Source organism: Psammomys obesus, unplaced genomic scaffold (genome assembly GCF_907164565.1).
Source record: "Psammomys obesus unplaced genomic scaffold, mPsaObe1.curated_primary_1811, whole genome shotgun sequence".
Classification (NCBI taxonomy): Eukaryota; Metazoa; Chordata; class Mammalia; order Rodentia; family Muridae; genus Psammomys; species Psammomys obesus.
Window position 1 is genome coordinate 3,869,655 of NW_026587215.1, and position 22,038 is coordinate 3,891,692.

Sequence of the window (22,038 nt, forward strand, 5' to 3'; positions counted from 1 at the left end):
TGAGACTCTGTCTCAAAAACAATAACAAAAATCCAAAACAAACAGGTATGGTCAGCGATGCTACATGCTCTTAGTTGCTGCACCCAGGAAGCAGAGGCTCTCTGAGTGTGAGGCCAGCCAGGCCTACATAATGAGACTGTCTAGAAAAGAAAGGAAGGAAGGAAAGAAAGAATAAAAGAAGGAAGGAAGGAAGTAGTTGGTGAGAAAAATATCAGTCAAGATGTTACAGTGTTAGGGTGTATGGAAGTAATGTGTGTATGTCATACAGTGTGTCCACTGGTTGTTTTGTTGCCATAAAGCTAGTGGAGCTACAAACAGATGCCAGCAAACTTGGAGATAAGCCAATAAATGGGCAATTGAAAAACCTAAAAGCTGTCCTTAGTCAGGACAACAGGACTCTGTCTTCAGAGAGCTGGGAGCTTGAGTGGAAACAGGATTGCTTAGTTTGAACATACTGAGAAGATCCTGGTGTGCCCAGGGTCTGGGAACAATTATTCTGAGAACAACTTGGCCTCAGGAGGCAGGTATGGACGGGGAACTCTCCAGTTCCCTATGTGTTTTAAATTTTAATTAATAGTAAAGGGACAGCAGACTGCTTGTTGGGTAAAGGCACCTACTGACACATCTGACAAACTGAGGCAATCCTGGTAACCCACAGGGCAGGAGGAGAGAACTGACTCCTGCCTGTTCTATGACTCCAGTACACATGCCAGGCCCACACACATACACATGGATTTTAAATGTAAAGAAAACAAAAAACAGAAGTGCCATTGTTCAGTTGCACTAGCACATGCTTGTTGGTGTTAATTTTTAAAACTTTTATTTATATTTCTTTTATCTTTTTCTCCCTACTCCACCCCAATCCTTTCAACACTCCAACACTGGGTAGGAGAAAGGGTTAGTGGGAGAGGGGCCATAGTTCTTTCTTAGCTGATTCCTCCTGGTAAGGGTCATCGGGTCTTTGGAGCCAGTCCAGTCCTCGTTTCAGAAGATCTCCAACTTCTTGTTTCACAACAACAGCAACCAGGAGCAGCATGGTTCTCTCTTGGCTCTCCACTCTATGGGCTCTGGACTTTATTCTCTTTCCAGAGTCCTCAGATTTAAACTATGTGCAGCTGGCAAAGAGCTCCTCTCAGAGCCCACACGAAGCAAATAGTCTGTTGCTGTGGACCATCTGAATCAGTCCCACATCCCACACCTGGGACCAAAACAAAACCATGTTATATCCACACATGCTAATGCCTACCTCATTGGACAGCACAGTCCTAAAGCAGGTCCAACATCACAGTACAGTGTTGTGGACAGTGTTGACAGCTATACATAGAACTATCAAAGAGAAAGCTGGGCAACACTGGGATTAAGGATTTTGTTTATTTTATTATTTGTTTGTTTTGAGGCCCAGACTTAGGTAGCCAAGGCTGGCCTCAAACTGGCTATGTACCTGAGGATGACCTTGAACTCTTCTCGTTTCCACCTTTCAAGTGTAGGATCACAGGCATGTGTGCTGCCTTGCTTGACCATGACTTTGGTTTGAGTATGTGGATGGCTCATGGCTCCTCTTGTCTTCAATACTGTGAAATTGAACCCATTTTGAGGGGAGGCTTAGAGTTTTGAATAACGTGCCTGGAGCGGTAGGAGACAAGTAGATTGGTTGGCCTGCGTTTGGGTCCCCCACCTGCTCTCATGTGGCCTTAGTCACTTGTCCCCTGTGGGAAGGTAGGTCACAGGAGGAGTGACTTCACAGGTGGCTTTGAAGATCAGAGGATGCCATTGTGCAGAGTACTTAGCAGCGCTTGTCTCATGCACTCAGTAAAGATTTCATCTTTACCCAGAACTTATATGCTTAATCAGAATTTTAAACATTAATTCATGTAGTGATGCTGAAGATGGAATCAGGGCCTTATGAATAGCTAGGTACACACTACCACTGTGTCATGTGTCCAATCCCCAGCATATTTCTTCTTGTTTCTAATCATCATTTGAGAGAGGATTTCATGTAGCCCAGGCTGTCTTTAAATTCCCAGTTATCCTGTCTTCAGCTCCCAAGTGCTGGGATTGATTTATTATTATTGTTATTGTTGTTGTTGTTATTTCATGGACCAGTGAGTTGGTTCATTGGGTAACATTAAACTTTTTAATAATTTGTTTAACTTTATTTTATGTGCATTAGGGTAAAGGTGTCAGAGCCACTGGAATGGGTGTTATAGACAGTTGTGAGCTGCCATGTGGGTGCTGGAAATTGAACCCCGGTCCTTTGGAATAGCAGACAATACTCTAAACCACTGAGCCATCTCTCCAGCCTGCCATTAAACTCTTAACAACCTGAGTTCAATCCTCAGGACCCATGTGCTAGATCTGACTCCTGCAAGCTATCCTATGATCTCCACACAAAAGCCATGTGGCACACAGATGACACATGGAGGTCAGAAGACAGACTTTTGGGAGTTAGTTCTCTCTTTCCACTATAGATTCTAGAGATTGAATTTAGGTCAAAGATTTGCATAGCAAATACTTTTGTTCACTGAACCATGTGTCTCATGATATGTCATGGGGCAGGACTTTAATACCTAGTTAGTGAGGCAGGCAGACACAGGCAGGTAGGCAGGAAGGCAGAGTCTGGGGCTGGATTTTGAGCCGAAGGGCAAGTAGATGTGAACTCTGCATTGGGAAGACCATTAGTGAGGATGGATATTGCTCCATGAGGTGGCCTCTTAGCACAAGGTGAGCACAGGATGGCAGCTGAGGACCTGTACTAAGTACTGCCTCAGAGATTTACAGGGATTCATAGTCTCTAGGAAACCGAGGAAGGACCTGGGTCATCAGGGTCAGTTTTCTTCTCCCCCAAGAAGACTGTGGAAAGGACACCTAGAAGGAGAATTAATCTTCCTTTTCTACTATCTTTTTTGTTGGTTCTGGGCTGGCTAGTTTTATGTCAGCTTGACACAAGCTAGAATCACTTTGGAAGGGGGGACCCTCAGTTAAGAAAATTCTCCCAGCCAGGCACTACAGAGAGAAAGCCTGTCTCGAAAAACCAAGAAAAAAGAAAAAAAAAAAGAAGAAGAAGAAGAAGGAGGAGGAAGGAAATAATCCCACTGGGTGAGCCTGCAAGCTTTGGGAGCATTTCCTTTTTTGGTGACTGATGTGGGAAGACCCTGCTCACTGTGGATGGTGCCATCCCTGGGCTGGTGGTCCTGGATGCCATAAGAAAGCAGGCTGAGCAAGCCAGTAAGCAGCCTTTCTCCATGGCTTCTGTATCAGTTCCTGCCTCCAGGTTCCTGCCTGAGTTTCTGCCCTGACTTCCCTCAGTAATGAACCGTTACCTGGAAATAAACCCTTTCCTCCCAAGTTGTTTTGGGTCATGATGTTTTATCACAGCAATAGAAATCATACCTAAGGGGCTGGAGAGATAGCTCCGCGGTTAAAAGCACTGGCTGCTCTTCCAGAGGTCCTGAGTTCAATTCCCAGCAACCACATGGTGGCTCACAACCATCTATAATGAGAGCTGGTGTCCTCTTCTGGTGTGCAGGTATACATACAGACAGAACATTGCATACCCAATGAATGAATGAATGAATGAATCTTAAAAAAAAGAAAACAGAAAGAAATCATACCTAAGATTAATTTAGTCTTTCTTGGGCACCTTCTCTGTTAATGTTGTTGTCTAGAGATTTAAAATTAACTAGTGTATCCTCCACCCTAACTATTGTTTACTCATTGCTGCATAACAAACAGTGGTCAAATTAGAGCCTTAAAGCAACAGTCAGCATTTACCTCTCATAGTCCCTGTGGTCTAGGAAGTCTGGGGTGTCTTGTCTGGGTGGTTTTGGCATGGGCTCACCTCAGCAGGTGCCGTCGGGATGAGTGATGTAGTAAAGTGCTTGCCTTGCGTGCACGAGGCCCTCAGCGCTGCAAAGGCTTGTACTTGCCAGGTGGCTTCATTTACAAAGCAGTGCTGGTATTGACTGAAGGCCTCTGTTCCTTTCTGGGTGGAGCTCTTCCTCAACTACTTATATGTCTTAACAACATGGCGATTGTCTTTTCCCAGAGCAGCCCAAGCCAGAGTCAGCCTGACAGAAGTTACCCTTTAATGGCCTACATTAAAGTTACAGAGCATCACTTACCACCTTGCATTCAAAGTCAGGGACTGCTCCACTTGTTAAAAGGGAAGGGCATCATACAACACCTTTTGAAAGGATGGGGTAATGACCACAGATTAGGACAGGCTTTCTCCACTCATTCTTCTATCTAGGAAGCACATTTTGATGCATCTGTAAGATAGTAAGAAAGCCCTTCTCCACGGTGTGGAGGGAACGGTATGGGCAGGGTTACAGCTGTAGTGTGGCCATTGCTTCACATCTGTTTGAACTTTACACATGGTGTTCCTAGATGGCATACAGAGCTGATTATGCCCTGTTGCTGGCTTCTCTAGGGCTAGCATTTTCTTCAGCTGTTGTAATTTCAGTGGTAGAATTTGACTTTGAGCCTGGTGATTCTGCTATGAATCCCCCCATTTCCTCCTTTTGGGATGGGTTTGGTGGCTGCTAAGTTACATGCATTAGATAAGGGAGCCAAGGCTACAGTCACAGAAGAGCTCAGAAACTTGGTTCCTTTTTATACCATTTGGTCCCATCTTTCAGACATAAACACTTGAGAAACCTGTTAATGGTACCATTTTCTTCTGTTTTGCAGAAGGCCCTGGTTGTGCGGCAGTACCATGTGGCCTCTGTCCTGTGTCATCGGGCCAAGGTGGCCATGAGCCACTTAGAGCCCAACCAGTACATCCGCTATGACCTGCTCGAGCAGAACATTAACATTGTCCGCAAACGGTAAGGCTGTGGGGAGCTCGAGGTGATGGCATCGGGACTGCTCCTGGCAGATGTAGTATTCAGGAAGTGAAGACTGAAGCAGAGGAAAATCTTTGCATTGAAATTTCTGTCCCTTATCCAAGGAATAATGTAGAGAAGGCCAGAGCCAGGCGTAGTGGCACAGGCCTTTAATCTCAGCACTTGGGAGGTGGAGGCAGGCAGATCTCTGTGAGTTTGAGGACAGCCTGCTCTACAAAGCAACTTCAGGACAGTCAAGGCTGAGAGACCCTGCAGAGAGACCCTGTCTAAGTAAAAAAAAATGCGAGGAACAAAGGTGCATGCTGCAATCCTGGCACTTGAGAGCTGGAAGCAGGAGCGCCATGAGTGTCAGCTGGAGAACTACCATTGAAGGATGAAGCCCACACTCAGCCTACTTGTGTCTGACTTTAGTGGCCCCAGCATTGGCTCTAGTCTTTTTAAATTACATTTTATTTATGGTGTATGTTCATGCACTTGTGTGTCATAACACACATGTGGAGGTTAGAGGTCAACTTGGGGCAGTCATTCATCTTTCTCTTGATCTACCTTGTGGCCCCCAGGGATAGAACTAAAGTTGTCAGGCTTGGTGGCAAGTGCCTTTTTTTTGCCCATGGAGCTGGGTCTCATGTATACATGGCTGGCCTTGACCTCACTTTGTAGCCAAGGATTATGATATTGGATTTCTGATCCTTCCACCGGTACCTGCTAAGTTCTGCAAGTACCTGCTGAGAGATTGCAGGCATGTGGCATCATACCTACTTTATGTGAGGCTGGGGCTCAAACCTAAGTCTTTGTGCACAGTAGGCAAGCACTCTACCAACCTAGCCAATCCCTAGCCAGCTTCTAGTATTGTCGGATTCATCCAGATTGCATGCTCAAGTCACCTGGGAGGCTTTTAAATCAGTCAACCTCTGCTCTCCACTCTCAGCAGTTCTGATTCAGGGGTCATGGCCTTGCTATTCACAGCGTGGGCCTGTGAATCACCTGGGATTCTGTTAGCACCAAGACTTTCAGATCCCATTACAGTTTAAGTGAGAACATGACATTTAATAGGATCTTCTTGTGCTGGGTGGTGGTGGTTTGTGCCTTTAATCCCACCTGTCAGGCAGCAGAGGCAGGCAGATCTCTGAGTTTTATTTAGGTCAGACTGGCCTACAAAGTGAGTTCTAAGACAGCCAAGGCTACACAGAGAAACCCTGTCTTCACAAAAACAAAGCAAAACCAGTATCCTCCAGAGACTGATGACATCAAATGTGGTAGCACTGGCAGCCTCCCAGCTACTTGTAAAGAGAGTGGAGAGCCATTGTCCCCATCAGCACAAGATCTTGTACAAACACCTTTCTCCAGGAACCATTATTTTTTAACTTATCCTTGAGTCTCTCTGACCAGTGCACAGTGGGAAGATGATGGATTTTCCTTTCATCCCCGAGCCTTGTGCCTCTGCCTTTCATTATGCTTGGAAGGAGAGCTGGCACAGAAGTGAGCTTCATGGTGACTTGGCTAGAGAGTGTTACTTGCCATTTAGAGTTTGTTTGGTTTGGTTTTTTGAGACAGGGTTTCTCTGTGTAGCCCTGGCTGTCCTGGAACTTGCTCTATAGACAAGGCTGTCCTTAAACTCAGAGTTCTGCCACCCAAGTGCTGAAATTAGAGGTATGTGCCAACACTGCCCAGCTTGTTATTTTTCACTATAAGCAATTTGCTGAAGCAACAAAAACACCCTTTAAGGCAATATTTGGATTTTAACTTTATCAATAAATTAAAACAAAAATTTCCATTGATTTTTTTTTTTTTTTCAACTCTGCATTAACCAGAGAAGTCTAATAACTATGCATGTTCCAAGTAATTGGACAAGGGTTGTTCTGTTCTCACTGTTGCCATAAACCAGTGGTCCTCAGAGAGTTGATTTTGTCCCCAGGAGATACTCAGCAATGTGTAGAGACAGTGAGGATTTGTTATCTTTATTTGAGACAGAGTGCGGGGGTTGTTAGATAGTGAGTGGGGACTGGTAAGAACATTGAACTTCCCACGGAGCACAGGACAGCCCTACAGCAGTCACCTGGCTCAAGTGTGCAGAGAGCCAGGGTTGAAAAACCATGACAAAGAGAAAAAGAAGAGATGAGGCCCTTCTTAAAACAGTTCTATGCTAAGTTCTAGACATGCGTGCCATGTGTTTTGATCAAACACCAGCTTACAGCATCTGTGACTGCCTCCACAAAATCTGAAAAAGACCAAACTAGTCTGCAGGACTTTAAAGAAGGTTAGAGCATTGCCAGGGGACTCTTCCTCCACCTTCTGCCTTTGACAGTAGGGTCAGACTCTGTTTTCAGGAACTAGGTCTCTGCCACCTAGAACAAAGGATAGATAAACATAGAGGACCTAATTCACCATCAGTCATAAGGAGATGGAATGATGAACTGTCCAAAGTTTTCTCATGTGTCTTTTTATTACACTGTTTTTAGTGTGTGTGCTCCTCTCCGGCACACTGAGGTCATCAGGCTTGGAGGAGAGTGCCTTTACTTGCTGAACCATCTTACCAGCCCAGTGTCAGATTGTTTCTTGTTTTTAAAAAGCATTTCAGGCATTTGCTTTCAAGGTCTTGGTGCTATTTTTCCTCTCTCTTGGGCCCAGAATAAGAGGCTATGTTCCACACAGTGAGTCATGGCCACCCGCCTGCCTGGGACCTGCTGCAGACAGACAGCTCCGCATCTCAGGCTCCTGCGCTTTTTGCTGTGGCTCTTAAAACACAGATCCAGGGATTCTTAGGACTGCCTGTTGAACTGCTGTGCTACACAGCTAGGACCATAGAGAACAGCTCTTAGTTCAGGGGCTTCAGAGCTGGGGCCAGGCAGGCAGAGGAGAAGGAAGGGTCTGCATTTCCTGCAGTCATGCTGGCGATACCAGAGTTAACAGTATAGTAACTATGGTGGAGTCCCATGAGAGCACAGGCAGCAGCACACCCTGCTGGCTCCTTCTAGTATGTACCACAGCTGTAGGGCCTAGGGAACTCTCTTTTTCTCCCAGTGCCTCAGTTTCCTTATCTGCACTGTGAGTATAAAATGAGTTATATAAGCCCAGTGGTGTTGGTAAGTGCCTTTAATCCCAGCACTCAGAATGCAGAGACAGGCGGATCTCTGTGAGTTCGAGGCCAGCCTGGTCTACAAAGCAAGTTCTAGGAGAGCCAGGGCTATACAGAGAAACCCTGTCTCAGACAAAAACAAACAAACAAACAAACAAACAAACAAACAAAAAACCACTAGCTGTAGTTCAAGAAGATTCAGTATCACACTCTCTTCTGGTCTCCTTGGATCCTGCATGCACACATGGTACACACATTCATATAGGCAAAACCCCATGCACATAAACTAAAAAGAATATCAAGTTAAACAACAAAAGCATCACATCACACACACAAATTAGTAGTGCATGCATGTAAGCCAACATTGGGAATGCTGAGGTAGAAGACTGAGGTATGAGGATCAGAAGTTGGAGGCTAGCCTAAGCTATGTAGCTCATCCCTGTATAATTGAAAAGCAAACAAATAGCGAGGCAACAATAGCACATGCCTTTATTCCCAGCACTCAGGAGGCTGAGTTGGGAAGACTGTCTTGAGTTTGAAGTCAAGCCTCAAAACAAAGGAATTGCTGTTAGTGTAAGTTTTTGTCTCCAGTCTGGTCCTGTATATCAAGGCAGATAATGAGGGGACCCCATGAGGAAGCCAGTTTGTTTATTTGCTTCCTCAGTAGACTTAGATACAAACCCGAGCTTCTGACTCTGAGTGTCCTGGAATGACGGGATGCAGCCTTTGGGTTGTGGTGAACTGTGGTGCTTCCTGGAAGTCTCATGTTCATCTGAAGTTCCTGGAATTGTGAGAGTCAGAGAGGGTTGTGTGTATAGTCTGCAAGGCAGCTAGGGCGGTAGGCGGAGAGTGACTTTGCTCTAGTGGGTGGGTGCTGATGAGGGGGGATACTTGAGTCCTGGCAGAGTCTGTGATTGCTTGAGGGATTGACTCGATTGCCATATATGTAGAAGGGAGCCTTGAACCTCCAAGGGAATGGGGATCTAGGAAAAGCAGCCTAAGTAGAGGTGGAGGCTGATAGTCACAGCTGTCAGGTCCAGATGAGTAAGCCCGGCAGGGAAGCCTTTTAGCAGTGGAGCAGCAGGCATTACACACCTGAGGTGGACATTCCCATGGAGTGCTACAGAAAGTCGAGTGAAGGTAATGCTGGCAGCGTTCCCTGCATCTTAGTGTGGCTGAGGACACAGCAGAAGGGGCCCCCAACAGTAGAGGAGCCAAGCCAAGGCCCAGGCTGTGAGTTTGAGCTGTTAACATACGTCTGCTGAGCTTGTGTCCATTGGGTTGGTTTCTTAAATAACAAGAATGTTATTAGCATCAGATGTGAATGTGTATGTTAGTAGGCACCTGCTAGATAATAGAGTAGTAGAAAAGCAAATATTTGAAAAAATTAGTCATGTCAGTTTGTGTGGTGTTTACGTTAGTAATTTTTTTGTTTTGTGTTTTATATATATTTTATAAATGTGTGTGTGTGTTTCATGTAACCCAGGCTGGCCTTTAGCTTGCTATGTTGCCAAGGACGACTTTGAGTTCCTGATTCCTGAGCCCTACTTCCCAAGTGCTGGGATTGCAAGCACGTACCACCCACACCTGGCCTGTCTTCTCTGATACTGACACTTGTTTTTTTCTTAAGTAAATCTCAAATGACCACAATAATGCCAGGCACTTCCCTATGTCCTGGAGATGCCATGGGGAAGAGCACTGATTTGTTCCCGTTGAACTGGAACTTGGGATTCTGCACACAAGTTCTCCTGCACCTGCTCACTGCTATTCACATGGCAAGGGAGACGCTGTGGCAGCTGAGTCACAGAGCTGCTACCTTCTTTCTGCCCACAGGTTGAACCGGCCTCTGACCCTCTCAGAGAAGATTGTGTATGGGCACCTGGATGACCCAGCCAACCAGGAGATCGAGCGGGGAAAGACATACCTGCGGCTACGGCCTGACCGCGTGGCCATGCAGGATGCCACAGCCCAGATGGCTATGCTACAGTTCATCAGCAGTGGGCTGTCGAAGGTGGCTGTACCATCAACCATCCACTGTGACCATCTGATTGAGGCCCAGGTTGGAGGTGAGAATGACCTGCGCAGGGCCAAGGTGAGCTCCGGGTGGTGAAGTGGTCTGGTGGCTGGGTGTGGCATGGGGGAAGGGAGGTAGAGGCCATGTTGCAGCCTGCTGGGGCACTGCCACTGAATTCCAGTGAGCTGCTTGGCAGTCTTTTTCCCTGGCACCAAGGGTCTAAGCATGAAACCCAGAGCCTTATGTATGACAGGTAAGTGCTCCACCACTGAGCCGTTCTTCAGCCTGAAGGTTAGAATATTTTTAAGGCTTGCTTTGAATTCTTTTAATTCTTCTTAATGCTAGAAATGAAATCTGGCATTGTGAAATGTTAAAAATGACAGTTGTCAGCCAGGCAGTGGTAGTGTGCACCTTTAATCCCAGCTCTGGAGGCAGAGGCGGGCGCATCTTTGTGAGTTTGAGGTCAGCCAGGGTTATACAGAGAACCCCTGTCTCAAAAACAAAAAACAAAACAGAAAAAACACAGTTGTCCTTAGTCTCACCATAAAAAAAGATTCTTTGCTGTTGAAAGGGCTGCTGCTGGGCTGGGGAGCTGGCTCTGGGCTTAAGAAAGCACATGCTGTTGTTCACAGGATGAGAGTTTAGTTCCTATCACCCCTATCAGGCTGCTCACAACCACCTATAACTAGCTCCAGGGATATCTGATACCTCTGGCTTACATTCAAGTATATGCATGCGTGCACACAAACACACACACACACACACACACACACACACTTTTATAATAATAAAGAAATAAGCTGAACAGTGGTGGCACACTCCTTCATTCCAGCACTTGGGAAGCAGAAGCAGGCAGATCTCTGTGTTCAAAGCCAGCCTGTTTTACATAGTGAGTTCCAGGACAGCCAGGGCTACACAGAGAAACCTTTCTGTCTCCATAAACCAGAACTAAACAAGAAAGAAAGGTTGGTTGTGGTGGCACACACATGTATTTATCTGTGTCACATGTACCCTTTCTCCTGCTCTCTTCTGACCACTGGATCAGCCCAGGAAAAAGGATGGAGGTCCCTGTATATAGCAGCATCGTAAATTGAATCTCACAGCTCCAGGAGTCATAGATCCAACCTTGTTCCCACTCTAGTGATCTCTCTCGCCGACGGCCCTCTTCCAGACCCTTTATTCTCACATAACTCCAATGGCTGTGTGCCTCTGAAACTGCCACCCAGTGCTTAGTTCCCCGTCTTTACTGGGAAATCTAATCTGAGCTCCTTCTCCCAAGTCTCCTGTGAGGTACTTCTTCCAAGTACCTTCCTGTGTGGTACTCTTAGATCTGGCTCTCTCCCTCCCAACTCTGGGCCTGCCTGCTCCCCAACCCCAGCAGTGGGCGTGGATGTTCTTTGGGGGAGCATTGGCAAGAGGTGAATGCTGGCAGACCTAAGGCCCAGCTGGCACAGAGCAGAGCATGTGATTGAAAGTGCTCTAGCGACCATGGTCAGCCTGGCTCACAGAGTCTCTCAGACCCTTGGGAAAACAGAGGGCAGCCAGCCTTCCCATTCTAGCCTTTCTCACCACACCTACCTACCCATGGTGTCCTAGGGATACAGTTTCCACTCAGTCAATATTAAGTCCTTTCTGCAGGCTGCCAGCTTCCACATTATGTGTCTTTGTAGGGCCAGAAGCTGCAGAGACCAGGAGCCCTGGGGACAACTTCCCCAACAGGCCTACCATTTTTGTGGTAGAGATGTGATTGACAGAGCCATAGATTTCTGGTTTCATCCCTTCTTGTTTTCAACAAATGTATACTGAATATTCCTTCCATGTTAAGTGCTATAGCAGGAAGTGTTAGGTGGGAACTAGACTGGTAGGGTCTGTCCCTCACAGATCTGAGAGTCCTGTGGGGATAACAATTACAGAAATCAAGTCGTTGCAAAAGGAGAAAAAGTGCAAGCCCCATAAATTGTAAGAATGGGATCTGATTGAGATTTGGGAAAGTCTGGGAGCAGCTCCTTTAATGAGGATGGGATTGTAAGTTGACACCTAAACAGATGACTGGAGAACAGAGTTCAAGACAGATTAGCAAAGGCTTTGGATAGTGGAGCGTGCCTTTAGTTTTAACACTTGTGAGACAGGGATCAGGAGTTCAAGATCCTCCCCAGCTAAACAGTAAGTTGAAGCCAGCCTAGCTTTTGTGAGCCCTGACCCTGTCTCACACCACCCTCCCCTCTAAATAAATACAGGTAGGTAGGTAGGTGGGTGGGTGGATGGATGGATGGATAGATATGACCTTGTCTCACACCACCCTCTGTAAATGGGTGAATGAGTGAGTATACAGTGGGCCCTAAAACAGGAAGAAAGTTGAATGTTATAGAATGGAAAGGGAGCTGCATGGTTGATCCCTGTGAGAAGGCAGAATGTCTAGGTTAGGCAGGGCCTTGAGGGCTGTGGGAAAGCTGTTTCTACCATCCAAGAGTCAGGGAAGACTTGTCCTAGTCTGTTTTCTTTTGCCCTAACAGGACTCTAGAGATGAGGGAAATTATAGAGAAGTTCATTTGGCTCCATTCTGAAGGGCAGAAAGTCCAGGCCACCTGCCAGGAGCCTTTGTGCTGTCATGAGGTGGAAGGGCAAGCAAGTGTGGGTGAGCAGGGGAAAATCAGGTAGGACTTACTCCTTGTATCAGGAACCCACGCCAATATAACAGTGTTAGTTCATTCTTGAGGGCAAAGACTCTTTTTTCCCCCCTTTTTTTAATTTTTTTTTCTTTTTATTAATTATACTTTATTCACTTTGTATCCCCCCGAGGGCAAAGACTCTTAAAGGTCATACTTCTTACCACTATCATGGCTGACTTTCAACCCAAGTATCACACAAACATGAAGATTTAGAAGGGGAGGGGCATGATCAGTTTCGCATGTATTTATAGTCTCAGAGAACAGGGACGATCTATCTAGAATACAGCCACAGAAGGTTCCATGCTGTTTTAGCCTCACTTGTGGGATGTCCACCCTCCTGCCCTTGATCTCAAGTAACTGGTTTATAGAAGATAGGGCCAATGTGTTAACTGTTAATGAGGAAGGGATTGCTCTGGTTACGCAACTGCCATTCTTTCACCTGGGAACAAGGACGCTGAGGAGGATCACTGGCTGGTAGGAATGTAAATGAAGTTGTTTTCAGGGTGTTTATTAAGTGTGGGACCTGCCCCTCCTTGTCAACACTAGAATCTGCCATGGCACTGTTCCTTGTGTCTCTGGTCAGTCTCACTTGTCCGTGGACAGGCCTTATCAGATAAATTTTTGTCCCCGCATCAGCTGTCCTATGAGGCCTTCCCTGCCACCAGGAAACTGCCTTCAAATGACAGGCTAAATCCTTTTCCAATCACTGGCACCTTTCATCTGGGGCTTGTCGAACATACACCCAGTACTGTGCACCTACAGTGTGCTTGCACTGGCTAGGCACTCACAGGTGGAGTCTCATACATACCCTTTTCAGAGGCAACAGCTTTGGATTCCATCAGGATTCGGCAGGTCTGTGGTTGGGCAGGCTTCACCTGAACCTCTGTTTTTCCACCTCTAAGGCAGATTTGATAGTAGTCTTGTCCCACTTCGAACATGGGTTGTGAGGCTGTTTAGCACATTGCTATTTGCAATCAGTAAATGTTCTAGACAGGTACCCACAACTCAATGGAGAAGCAAAATCAGGATGTTCTCTGGGTCCCCTTGCTTCCCTCTGATAGTCCCTCTCACCCTTCGTCCACCCTTGTGGACAGATACCATACAGGGCATACCCCTTCGCTCTTGGCTCTAGCTAGAGAATTGAGTACCAGAGGAACCTTTGGTGATTATCATGCCCTGTTCCCTCTACAAGGAAACTGAGGCACAGAGCAAGGTAGAGACTTGTTCCCAAACTACCCCTTGGCCAGGTGTCAGGGACAGTCTGCTCCCCTGCCATTCTCCCTGGGCGTGCCAGCTGAAACTGCAGGCAGCAGCCAAGCCCTCTGGAATTATTTTTAGAGGCCCTGTGAGAAAAGACTTGTCTTCATGGTGCCAGCATGTCAGCGCCGTGGGGGAGTGCCAAGTGTGAGTTCATCCCAAATCAGACTAATGCTCTGGTTATTGATTTGTTTTAATAGGACTTAAACCAAGAAGTGTACAATTTCCTGGCAACTGCAGGTGCCAAGTATGGCGTGGGCTTCTGGAAGCCTGGATCTGGAATCATTCACCAGGTAATGCATGGTTTACCCTGCCTGGCAAGGGCCCCATGCCCAGGTTGCACTCTGGTAATAAGGGAGCACGTTCTGGGCCTGCTGGGGGCTTGAGGATTGGGAGAGCTGAGCAGGGGTGCTGCAGCCTTGTCACCCTGTGTGCTGGGATTATAGGTGTGCATCTGCAGTTCACAGGACGGAAATGCTTGAGAACATGCTTAAAGGAAGGGAGAGACGTTGGTTCATAGCTATAGTGTGAGTACAGTTCTTCATATGGTTTGAGACATCCTAGATGTACTACTGAGCTACATACACCTAACATGTTGGTTTTGTGTATAATGTTTTTCTCATACGTGTTAAGTTCAGGTATGTAGGTAGGATCCAGGGATGAGAAGCCCGTTTCTGACTTCCACAGGCACCAGGTATTCACGTGGTGTACAGGCATATATGCAAATAAATGGTTTATATACATAAATAAATCTAAAACAGTTTTTTAATTAATTAACTTATTGATCATTTACATTGGTATTTTGCCTACATCTGAGGTGTCAGGTCCCCTGGAGCAGGAGTTGCAGTTGTGAGCTGCTGTTTTGGTGCTGGGAATTGAACCCCAGTCCTCTGGAAGAGCAGCCAGTGTTGTTTATTGCTGGGCCATCTCTCCAGCCCCTCTAATAGAACTGTTTTTTAAAATTACAATTTCTTTTGTGGAGCTGTGGTATTGAATGCAAGGCAGGCACTATACCAATCGAGCTGTTTCCATGCTAAACTCAAGAACGATAAGGGTATTAATTTATTAGTACTTAGCCTGACCCTATAGATAAGAGGCTTAATATAACACACTTTACAGCTGAGGGAAGCAAGACAGAGGGGTTAGTACCCTCCTCCAGTGACAGCCTCTGGCGATTGTGCAGTGGGGATCTGGCCCCGAGGCTATGCACAGCTCTGCCATCTGTATCAACAGCACTTCCTGTCCCTGCCCAGAGTGCTGCTCAGCAACTTTTCCAAGTGGCACTCTACAGGATGGAAGGGCTAAAGGCCATAGGCCGTGTTAGCCATATGCTTTTCCAGAGCCTTCCAAGATTGCTCTTTAATTTGGCTGATGATTTTGTCCAGTAAAGCCGTTTACGGTAGGCACACTGATAAGCCCAGTACTCAGGAGGCTGAAGCAAGAGGTTGTTGTGAGTTTGAGGCCACAAAACTGAATTCTAAAGAGCTGAATTCTATAAAGCTGAATTCTAAAGAGCCCAAACTACCACATGAGATCCTTTCTCAAAAGAATAAATAAAAGTCAGCCAGGCAGGATGGTATACCTTTAATCCTAATATTGAACAAGGCTGCTAGATGGGCAGAGGCTGGTAGATTTTTGTGCGTTCAAGGCCATCCTGAACTACATATTAAGGCCTTGTCTCAAAAAACAAAATTGGTGTGTGTGTGTGTGTGTGTGTGTGTGTGTGTGTGTGTGTGTGTGTGGTACTGCTTTCCTCCCATCAGAGGGGCTGCTTAGGACTAGCCTGGTATGCTTAGTAACCATCCATTCTCTATGTATGGAACATGTTCTGCATCTTCAGTGTGACTCTCCTTACTTCATCTCAGGCCTTGCTACCTGCTTCCTTACAGAGGAGCTGAGTCAGGCTGTCATCTGACCCTGCTTGCGCCCCTGGCTCTGTCCCAACTCTGAGACCAAAGTCAAGAATGGATTACTGCATTGCCCTTTAGGTCAGGACTGCCAGAGTGCATGTCACACAGCCCGCAATACCCAGAGCGTCTCTGCAGTAGGGCATAAAGACAATGTGGACCCACCCTTGGAGGGCACCCCAAGCCAGGTATTTCCCATTCCATTTTAGTTCAAAGGCCTAGGCCTTTTTCCAGCTCTTAAGCAGAGTGTGGGCCCTTCACCACATACTAAGCATTCAGCATGATTCTTGAAAGACTGCTCTGTTGCTGCGAAGAAACACCATGACCAAGGCAACTATTATAAGAGAAAGCATTTAATCGGGGGCTTGCTTACAGCCTCAGAGGTTTAGTCCATTATCATCATGTCAGGAAGCATGGTGGCATGCCAGCAGGTGTTGGAGCAGTAGCTGAGACCTACATTTGGATCCCGAGGCAGAGATCAAGACTCTGGACTTGGCATGGGCTTTTGAAATCTCAGCGCCCACCCAGTGACGTGCCTCCTCTAACCAGGCCTCCCCTTCTAATCCTTTTCGTCTTTTCAAATAGTGCCTAGCATTCAGGCCTATGAGCCTTTGGGGCCATTCTTATTTAAACCACCACATCATGTGTGGACCATGTGTCAGGCTGTCAGCAGCTCTTGTTCAAATGAAGCCCCGCCCTTGTCATCCCCGCTTACCTGGCAGACCCTGCTCCTCGATCTGATCTTAGCTTTGTGTTTGACCTCCCTGCCCTTCCCACACTCAGGCTCCATGTGAGCTGCCGTGGGCCCCTTTGAGTTACGTTCCCAGGGTATGCTCAGGGCTTTTTCCACTATGTTGTGTGCTCGGTAGCACAGGGAGTGTGGCTCTGAGGATGGGAGCAGGTGAGTACTTCCCTCAGTGTCCTTAGTGTTTGTGTTTTGTGTGGTGGTTGAATTTCTAATGTTACATTATAGACGTTAGTTAGTCCAGCCTAAAATACACTTCTCTGCTGGGTGTGATGGTGCATGCCTGTACTTTCAGCCCTTGAAAGCTGAAGGAGGATCCCAAGTTCAGGACCGCGTGATCTGTATATCAGGACCCTGTCTCCGAGCGAACAAACAACCTAAATGTCCATTCTCCACCTTTACCCCATTTACCTAGCAATATCCTTAGATTGGTGAGGCCATTGTCGCAGCTGGTTTGTTGTGATGCTTAACACCGCACAAACTAGACAATGTACATGAGGCTGAGAGAGCTGTAGTCCTTGGGTTTGCATTAGCCTCCCCTCCTGGATGTTAACTACATGTGTGGCTACACCATACTTACCACCATGAATTCCATGGATCTCACCTTCATGATTGCTACTCGCAAATCTTTGCACGTGGCTGAGACAAGCAGAGGGCAGGGAAATGAACAGCAGCTCTGGCCTGCTCTTCCCATCTAAATGCCACCCTTTGGGGAAGGTGTCAGCCCTTCCAGCTTTTTCCATCTCGAAGGGATGACGGCCCGCCATACCATGCTAAGTCCTTAGGTAGATGCCTCACCTCATGTGGAGACCTGGGTCTCTGTGATGTGCCATGTCCCACCACGCACAGTGCTAGCAGTTCATAGAGCTGCTCACGCCTCCTACCACCTTGTTCTTCTAGTGCCCATGACTGGGCTAATTTCAGATAAGCAGAACTCCAGGTGAAGGATCTTCCTGCAAAATAATAAACTCTTACCTCTCCCAGCTGCATGGGATCTAGTGAGATGGCAGTTGTTTGTGTAGAAGAGGAAGCTGAAGCCTCAAGAGGTTAAGTGTCTTGCCCAAGGCCTCACAAAAACTACCAGGTGGTGGGACAAAAACCCAGGCTCAGAGTGCCCAGAGGACTTCCCATGAATCCATCACCTTGGAAGGACGTGCACAGTGGGTAGGATTGGTGTGGTACTGCCCCTGCTCTCTCACCCAGTGTTCTGGAGCACACTCATCTCCCGGCTTTCACAGCTAGGAAGAGGATTTGATGAAGCAGCCCTGGCAAACAGGGCGGGTGATGGCTCCAGGGTATGGAGGCCTGGGAGGCAGCCCTGTACTTCTCAGACACTGGAGAAGCTCTTTCATCTCAGTGCCTGTTTAAATGCCCTTTGGGGCCTGAAGGCAATTCCTAACAGAACTGTCTACCCTGATGAAAAGCCTGGGAGGCACACCACCCACCCTGGACAGTTCACCACATGAGGCTGAGAGTCTGTCAGAGGCTGTTTCATCACTGTTTCAGTCCCAGCACAGGACTGTGCCAGTCTGTCCGGTTCTTACCACATCCTGAACTTAGGATGACCTGAGTCCTTTTGTTACTGCAGATGAGACTGAGGCACAGGGAGGCATTTACAGGCCCAAGGCATACAGTAAAAACTATCAGAGCTGCCCATGAGCCCAGGCTGCCTGGCCATGTAGGAGTGCCTTAAGTGAGGCTGCCCATTCCTGGGCATGGCCTGGATGCTGGGGGAAGCTCCGCAGGTCTTTTTGTGGGTCCTACTTCCAATCTGTGCTGAAGGCTTCTAAGCTTAAGATCTTTGGTTATTTTTCAGATCATTCTAGAAAACTATGCATACCCTGGAGTTCTTCTGATTGGTACTGACTCCCACACCCCCAATGGTGGCGGTCTGGGAGGCATCTGCATTGGAGTAGGGGGTGCTGATGCTGTGGATGTCATGGCTGGGATCCCTTGGGAGCTCAAGTGTCCCAAGGTAAGGGGTAGGGAGGGACTTGCTCTGGCCTGGCTAGAAGGGAGGCTGGTGGCAGTGCATGGGGAACTGTGGGTCCCGAATGGCTGAGCTGGGCTAGATTCTCTTTTGAGGAGGAAGGCTGAAGAAGAGCAGTAGGAATGCAGGCTCCACTCCTTGATAACCCACCATACTGCGGTATGTGCTGTGCAGGGCCTGTAATTGCCTTGCCCACTGTTTCAGGTGATTGGTGTGAAGCTGACGGGCTCCCTGTCTGGTTGGACCTCACCCAAAGATGTGATCCTGAAAGTGGCAGGCATCCTCACAGTAAAAGGCGGCACGGGTGCTATTGTGGAATACCATGGGCCTGGTGTTGACTCCATCTCCTGCACTGGTGAGAGTAACAGCCCCACACAGGCCCTGACTCTGGGCTGGGTCTCATGTACCTGAAGCAGAAGTTAAAGTGGCCTTCCCTTGAGGCTGTCCAGGCAGTGTGCAGGATGAGAGTAGGCATGGGGAGGTGGAGGCCATGCTAGAGACAGCCTGAAAACCACTGTAAGATCCCAGCACTCAGGAGGCCAGCCTAGTCTACAGAGCGAGTTCCAGATAGCTAGGGCTGTTACACAGAGAAACCCTGTCTGCAAAAACAAAAACAAAAGGGGGAAAAAAACCAACCAAACAACAAAAACACCAGAAGGTGGCAGTAACTTCTTTGTGGCTGCTTAGAGCTGGGACCCACACCAGTTTCAGCTTCTGTTGCTGGGGCCTGGCTAAGAACTATACAGGGCTATCCACAAAAAGCCCGGAATTGATACCCTTAGGTGTAACAAGAGCTCACTCTTTTGCTTTTTCAAGATAGGGTTTTCCTGTGTAGCCTTGGCTGTCTTGGACTCACTTTATAGACCAGGCTTGCCTTAAACTCACAGAAATATGCTTGTGTCTGCCTCCCAGAGGGCTACAATTAAAGGCATGTGTCACCCCACCCGGCTAAGAGCTCACTCTTAACTATCGTAACACAGCTCAGCTCTGAAGTTACTGAGAGAAGCTGAGAGATCTTGGAGCCATGCCAGTGCTACAAGATAACTGTGGTTCAAACTGTGGGTGCCATTTTTTTTTTTTTGAGGTATCTCACTTTGTTTTGCTCAAGCTGGCTTTAAACTCCTGAGAGCTCAAAGCCAGGCAGTAGTAGCACACACCTTTAATCCCAGCACTCTGGAGGCACATTGGTGGATCTCTGTGACTTTGAGGCTAACTGGTCTACAGAGTGAGTTCCAGCACAGCCAGGTCTACACAGAGAAACCCTGTCTCAAAAAGCCTCCTGAGTTCAATCAGTCCTCATATCTGTGCCTCCCAAATAGCTAGGACTACAGGCATATATGTTCTGTACCCAATTTATTCCATTCTGATTGCTCACACTGAAAAATATTTACCTAGCACCATGTTGTAGGTGAAAAAGCAGAATACCAGGCAAACAGACCTGGACCTAAATCCAGCGCTGGCATTTAATTGTTTATGATGGTCTTGAGCCACTCTAAGCAAGATAGACACAATAACTTCTGGCCAGTGACTGGCCATGTCCAGCTTCAGCACACAGTGTCTGTGTGCTCTAGTGAACAGGAAAGCCAGACCGAGCTAGAATTCTGCTTGTGAAGGCTGAAATTCCTTTCACTGGCCATGAGCTTTGCAGGATGAGTACCTGTTGCCATTAGGTGGCAGGAAGGAAGTGATGCAGCTCACTGTACCTGGCAGGTCTGGGCCCACACCTAGCTGTTCTGCTCAGCCTCAGGCCTTGGGCTCTGTTTCTCCACAGGCATGGCAACAATCTGCAACATGGGTGCAGAGATTGGAGCTACCACATCTGTGTTCCCGTTCAATCACAGGATGAAGACGTACTTGAACAAGACAGGCCGAGGAGGTGAGCTCAGGGGTTAGAGTGGTATGAGCCCACAGTCCTCAGGGCATGAGTCCTTAGCCTGGTGTCCCTAGGCTGGCTGCCATGCAGGAGCACAGAAGTCCCTGCAGATCATGACAAGCTCGGTGTGTGTGACTGCTTCTAATTATGATGTCTGTTCTTGTGTTCAGCCTCTGGGAAGGGTTTGGTATCCAGAGTATCCCTGCTACAGGTTATCCATGTGAGTTTCACAGGAAAAGGTCCTCACTAGCATAGTCCCAGCTTCCCCTAGCAACTTTCAAGCTTCTAAATAGGTTTATTTGAAGCTCAAAGAAGAAAGGGCTAGAACCTGGTAAGGGAGGGAGTGTGGGCAAATGGGTAGAGTACAGGTTAGGGACCCAGTGAAACTGGGAGTCTCCAGCCGCAACTGAAGTAGCCTTCACTCCTTTCTTCATCCAGTGACTTCTTCTTTTTTTTTTTTTTTTAAATGTCATAATTTCAGTATCTTTATTCTTTTTTTTTTTTTTTTTTTTTTTTTTTTTTTTTTTTTTCTTTTTAGTTACATTTTGTTAACTCTGTGTCCCAGCTGTATCCCGCTCCCTCATTCCCTCCCCAACCCCACACTCCCTCCCTGGTCTCCTCCCTGCCCCTTTCCAAGTCCCCTGATAGGGGAGGACCTCCTCCCCTTTCATCTGACCCTGTTTTATCAGGTATCTCAGTGACTTCTTAAAAGTTCCGCTCCTCATGGGGGGGGATGGCACATGAATTTAATACCACCCACCACCTGGGAGGCAGGGGCCAGTGAATAGTCAAGACCAGCCTGGTCACAGTGAATTGCAGGACAACCAGGCCACACAGAAAGCCTGTCTCAGGGTTTGGGGTGGTGGTGGTAATATTCTGATCCTCAGGCACTGTGTGGTAGCGTGTGCTTGTAGCCCCGGTACTCCATTTCTCATATTCCATGTGTGTCTCATGTCTCCTCATTCTTGGGTCACTGACAGCCTCTTGAAGAGGCTGAGTTCCTGGTTTGCAGCAGCAGATCCTATGTTGTTGGATTTGTCCCTCTGTTGGCTTAGTTACTGCCTAAAACCTGCTGTTTTATAAGGAGCAGGTATCTGGCTCAGTTGTACAAATAAATAAGGTCTCAAAACCAACTCTGTTTATTCTCCTCCCTTGTTGATTCCAGAAATCGCCAAACTAGCTGAAGAATTCAAGGATCACTTAGTGCCTGACCCTGGCTGCCATTATGACCAAGTGATTGAAGTTAACCTCAGTGAGGTGAGGGACAGAGTAGGGTTTGGGGGGTTGGTGAGGATGGAACTTTTTTCCTTTTTTTGGCTCTAGAGAATGGGGGAGGCAGGTCCTATGAGCAACACCCAGCAAGGCTGTTGGCCCTTGGTTCCTAGGACCTAAATCAATCAGGAATGGGGGATAGACAGAAGGAGAGGACATATAGCCATGGGGAAAACAAGTCTGACATAAATGTCCATTTGCCACCCCCAACTTAGTGGAGGCCAAGACTTGCCCCAGGGGCTTGCTTTGAGATCATAGGGCAAGTTACAGTGGGTTGGCAACCTGATGCCTACAAAACAGGTGTTCAGAGAGCCAGGAAAGGCCTCTGGAGCAACAGAAGCCAGGCTGTGTGAAGTTGAGTGCCAGCCTTGGCTCAGTGGACCTGTGTAAG

General features: G+C 47.4%; 1 protein-coding gene across 2 annotated transcripts in view; it reads left to right on the forward strand.

The window, feature by feature from the left end:
- Aco2 (aconitase 2) overlaps nt 1–22,038 on the forward strand; it is a 39,070-nt gene that overhangs the window by 7,901 nt on the left and 9,131 nt on the right. The window contains exons 2-8 of one of the 2 annotated variants that reach the window (XM_055602941.1): nt 4,690–4,826; nt 9,754–10,012; nt 14,061–14,153; nt 18,329–18,487; nt 18,707–18,857; nt 20,274–20,378; nt 21,541–21,632. In XM_055602941.1, coding sequence (XP_055458916.1) covers nt 4,690–4,826; nt 9,754–10,012; nt 14,061–14,153; nt 18,329–18,487; nt 18,707–18,857; nt 20,274–20,378; nt 21,541–21,632 — 996 coding nt within the window. Of the gene's footprint in view, nt 1–4,662; nt 4,827–9,753; nt 10,013–14,060; nt 14,154–18,328; nt 18,488–18,706; nt 18,858–20,273; nt 20,379–21,540; nt 21,633–22,038 lie in introns of those variants that run through there. The other variant, XM_055602942.1, reaches the window with a different exon arrangement.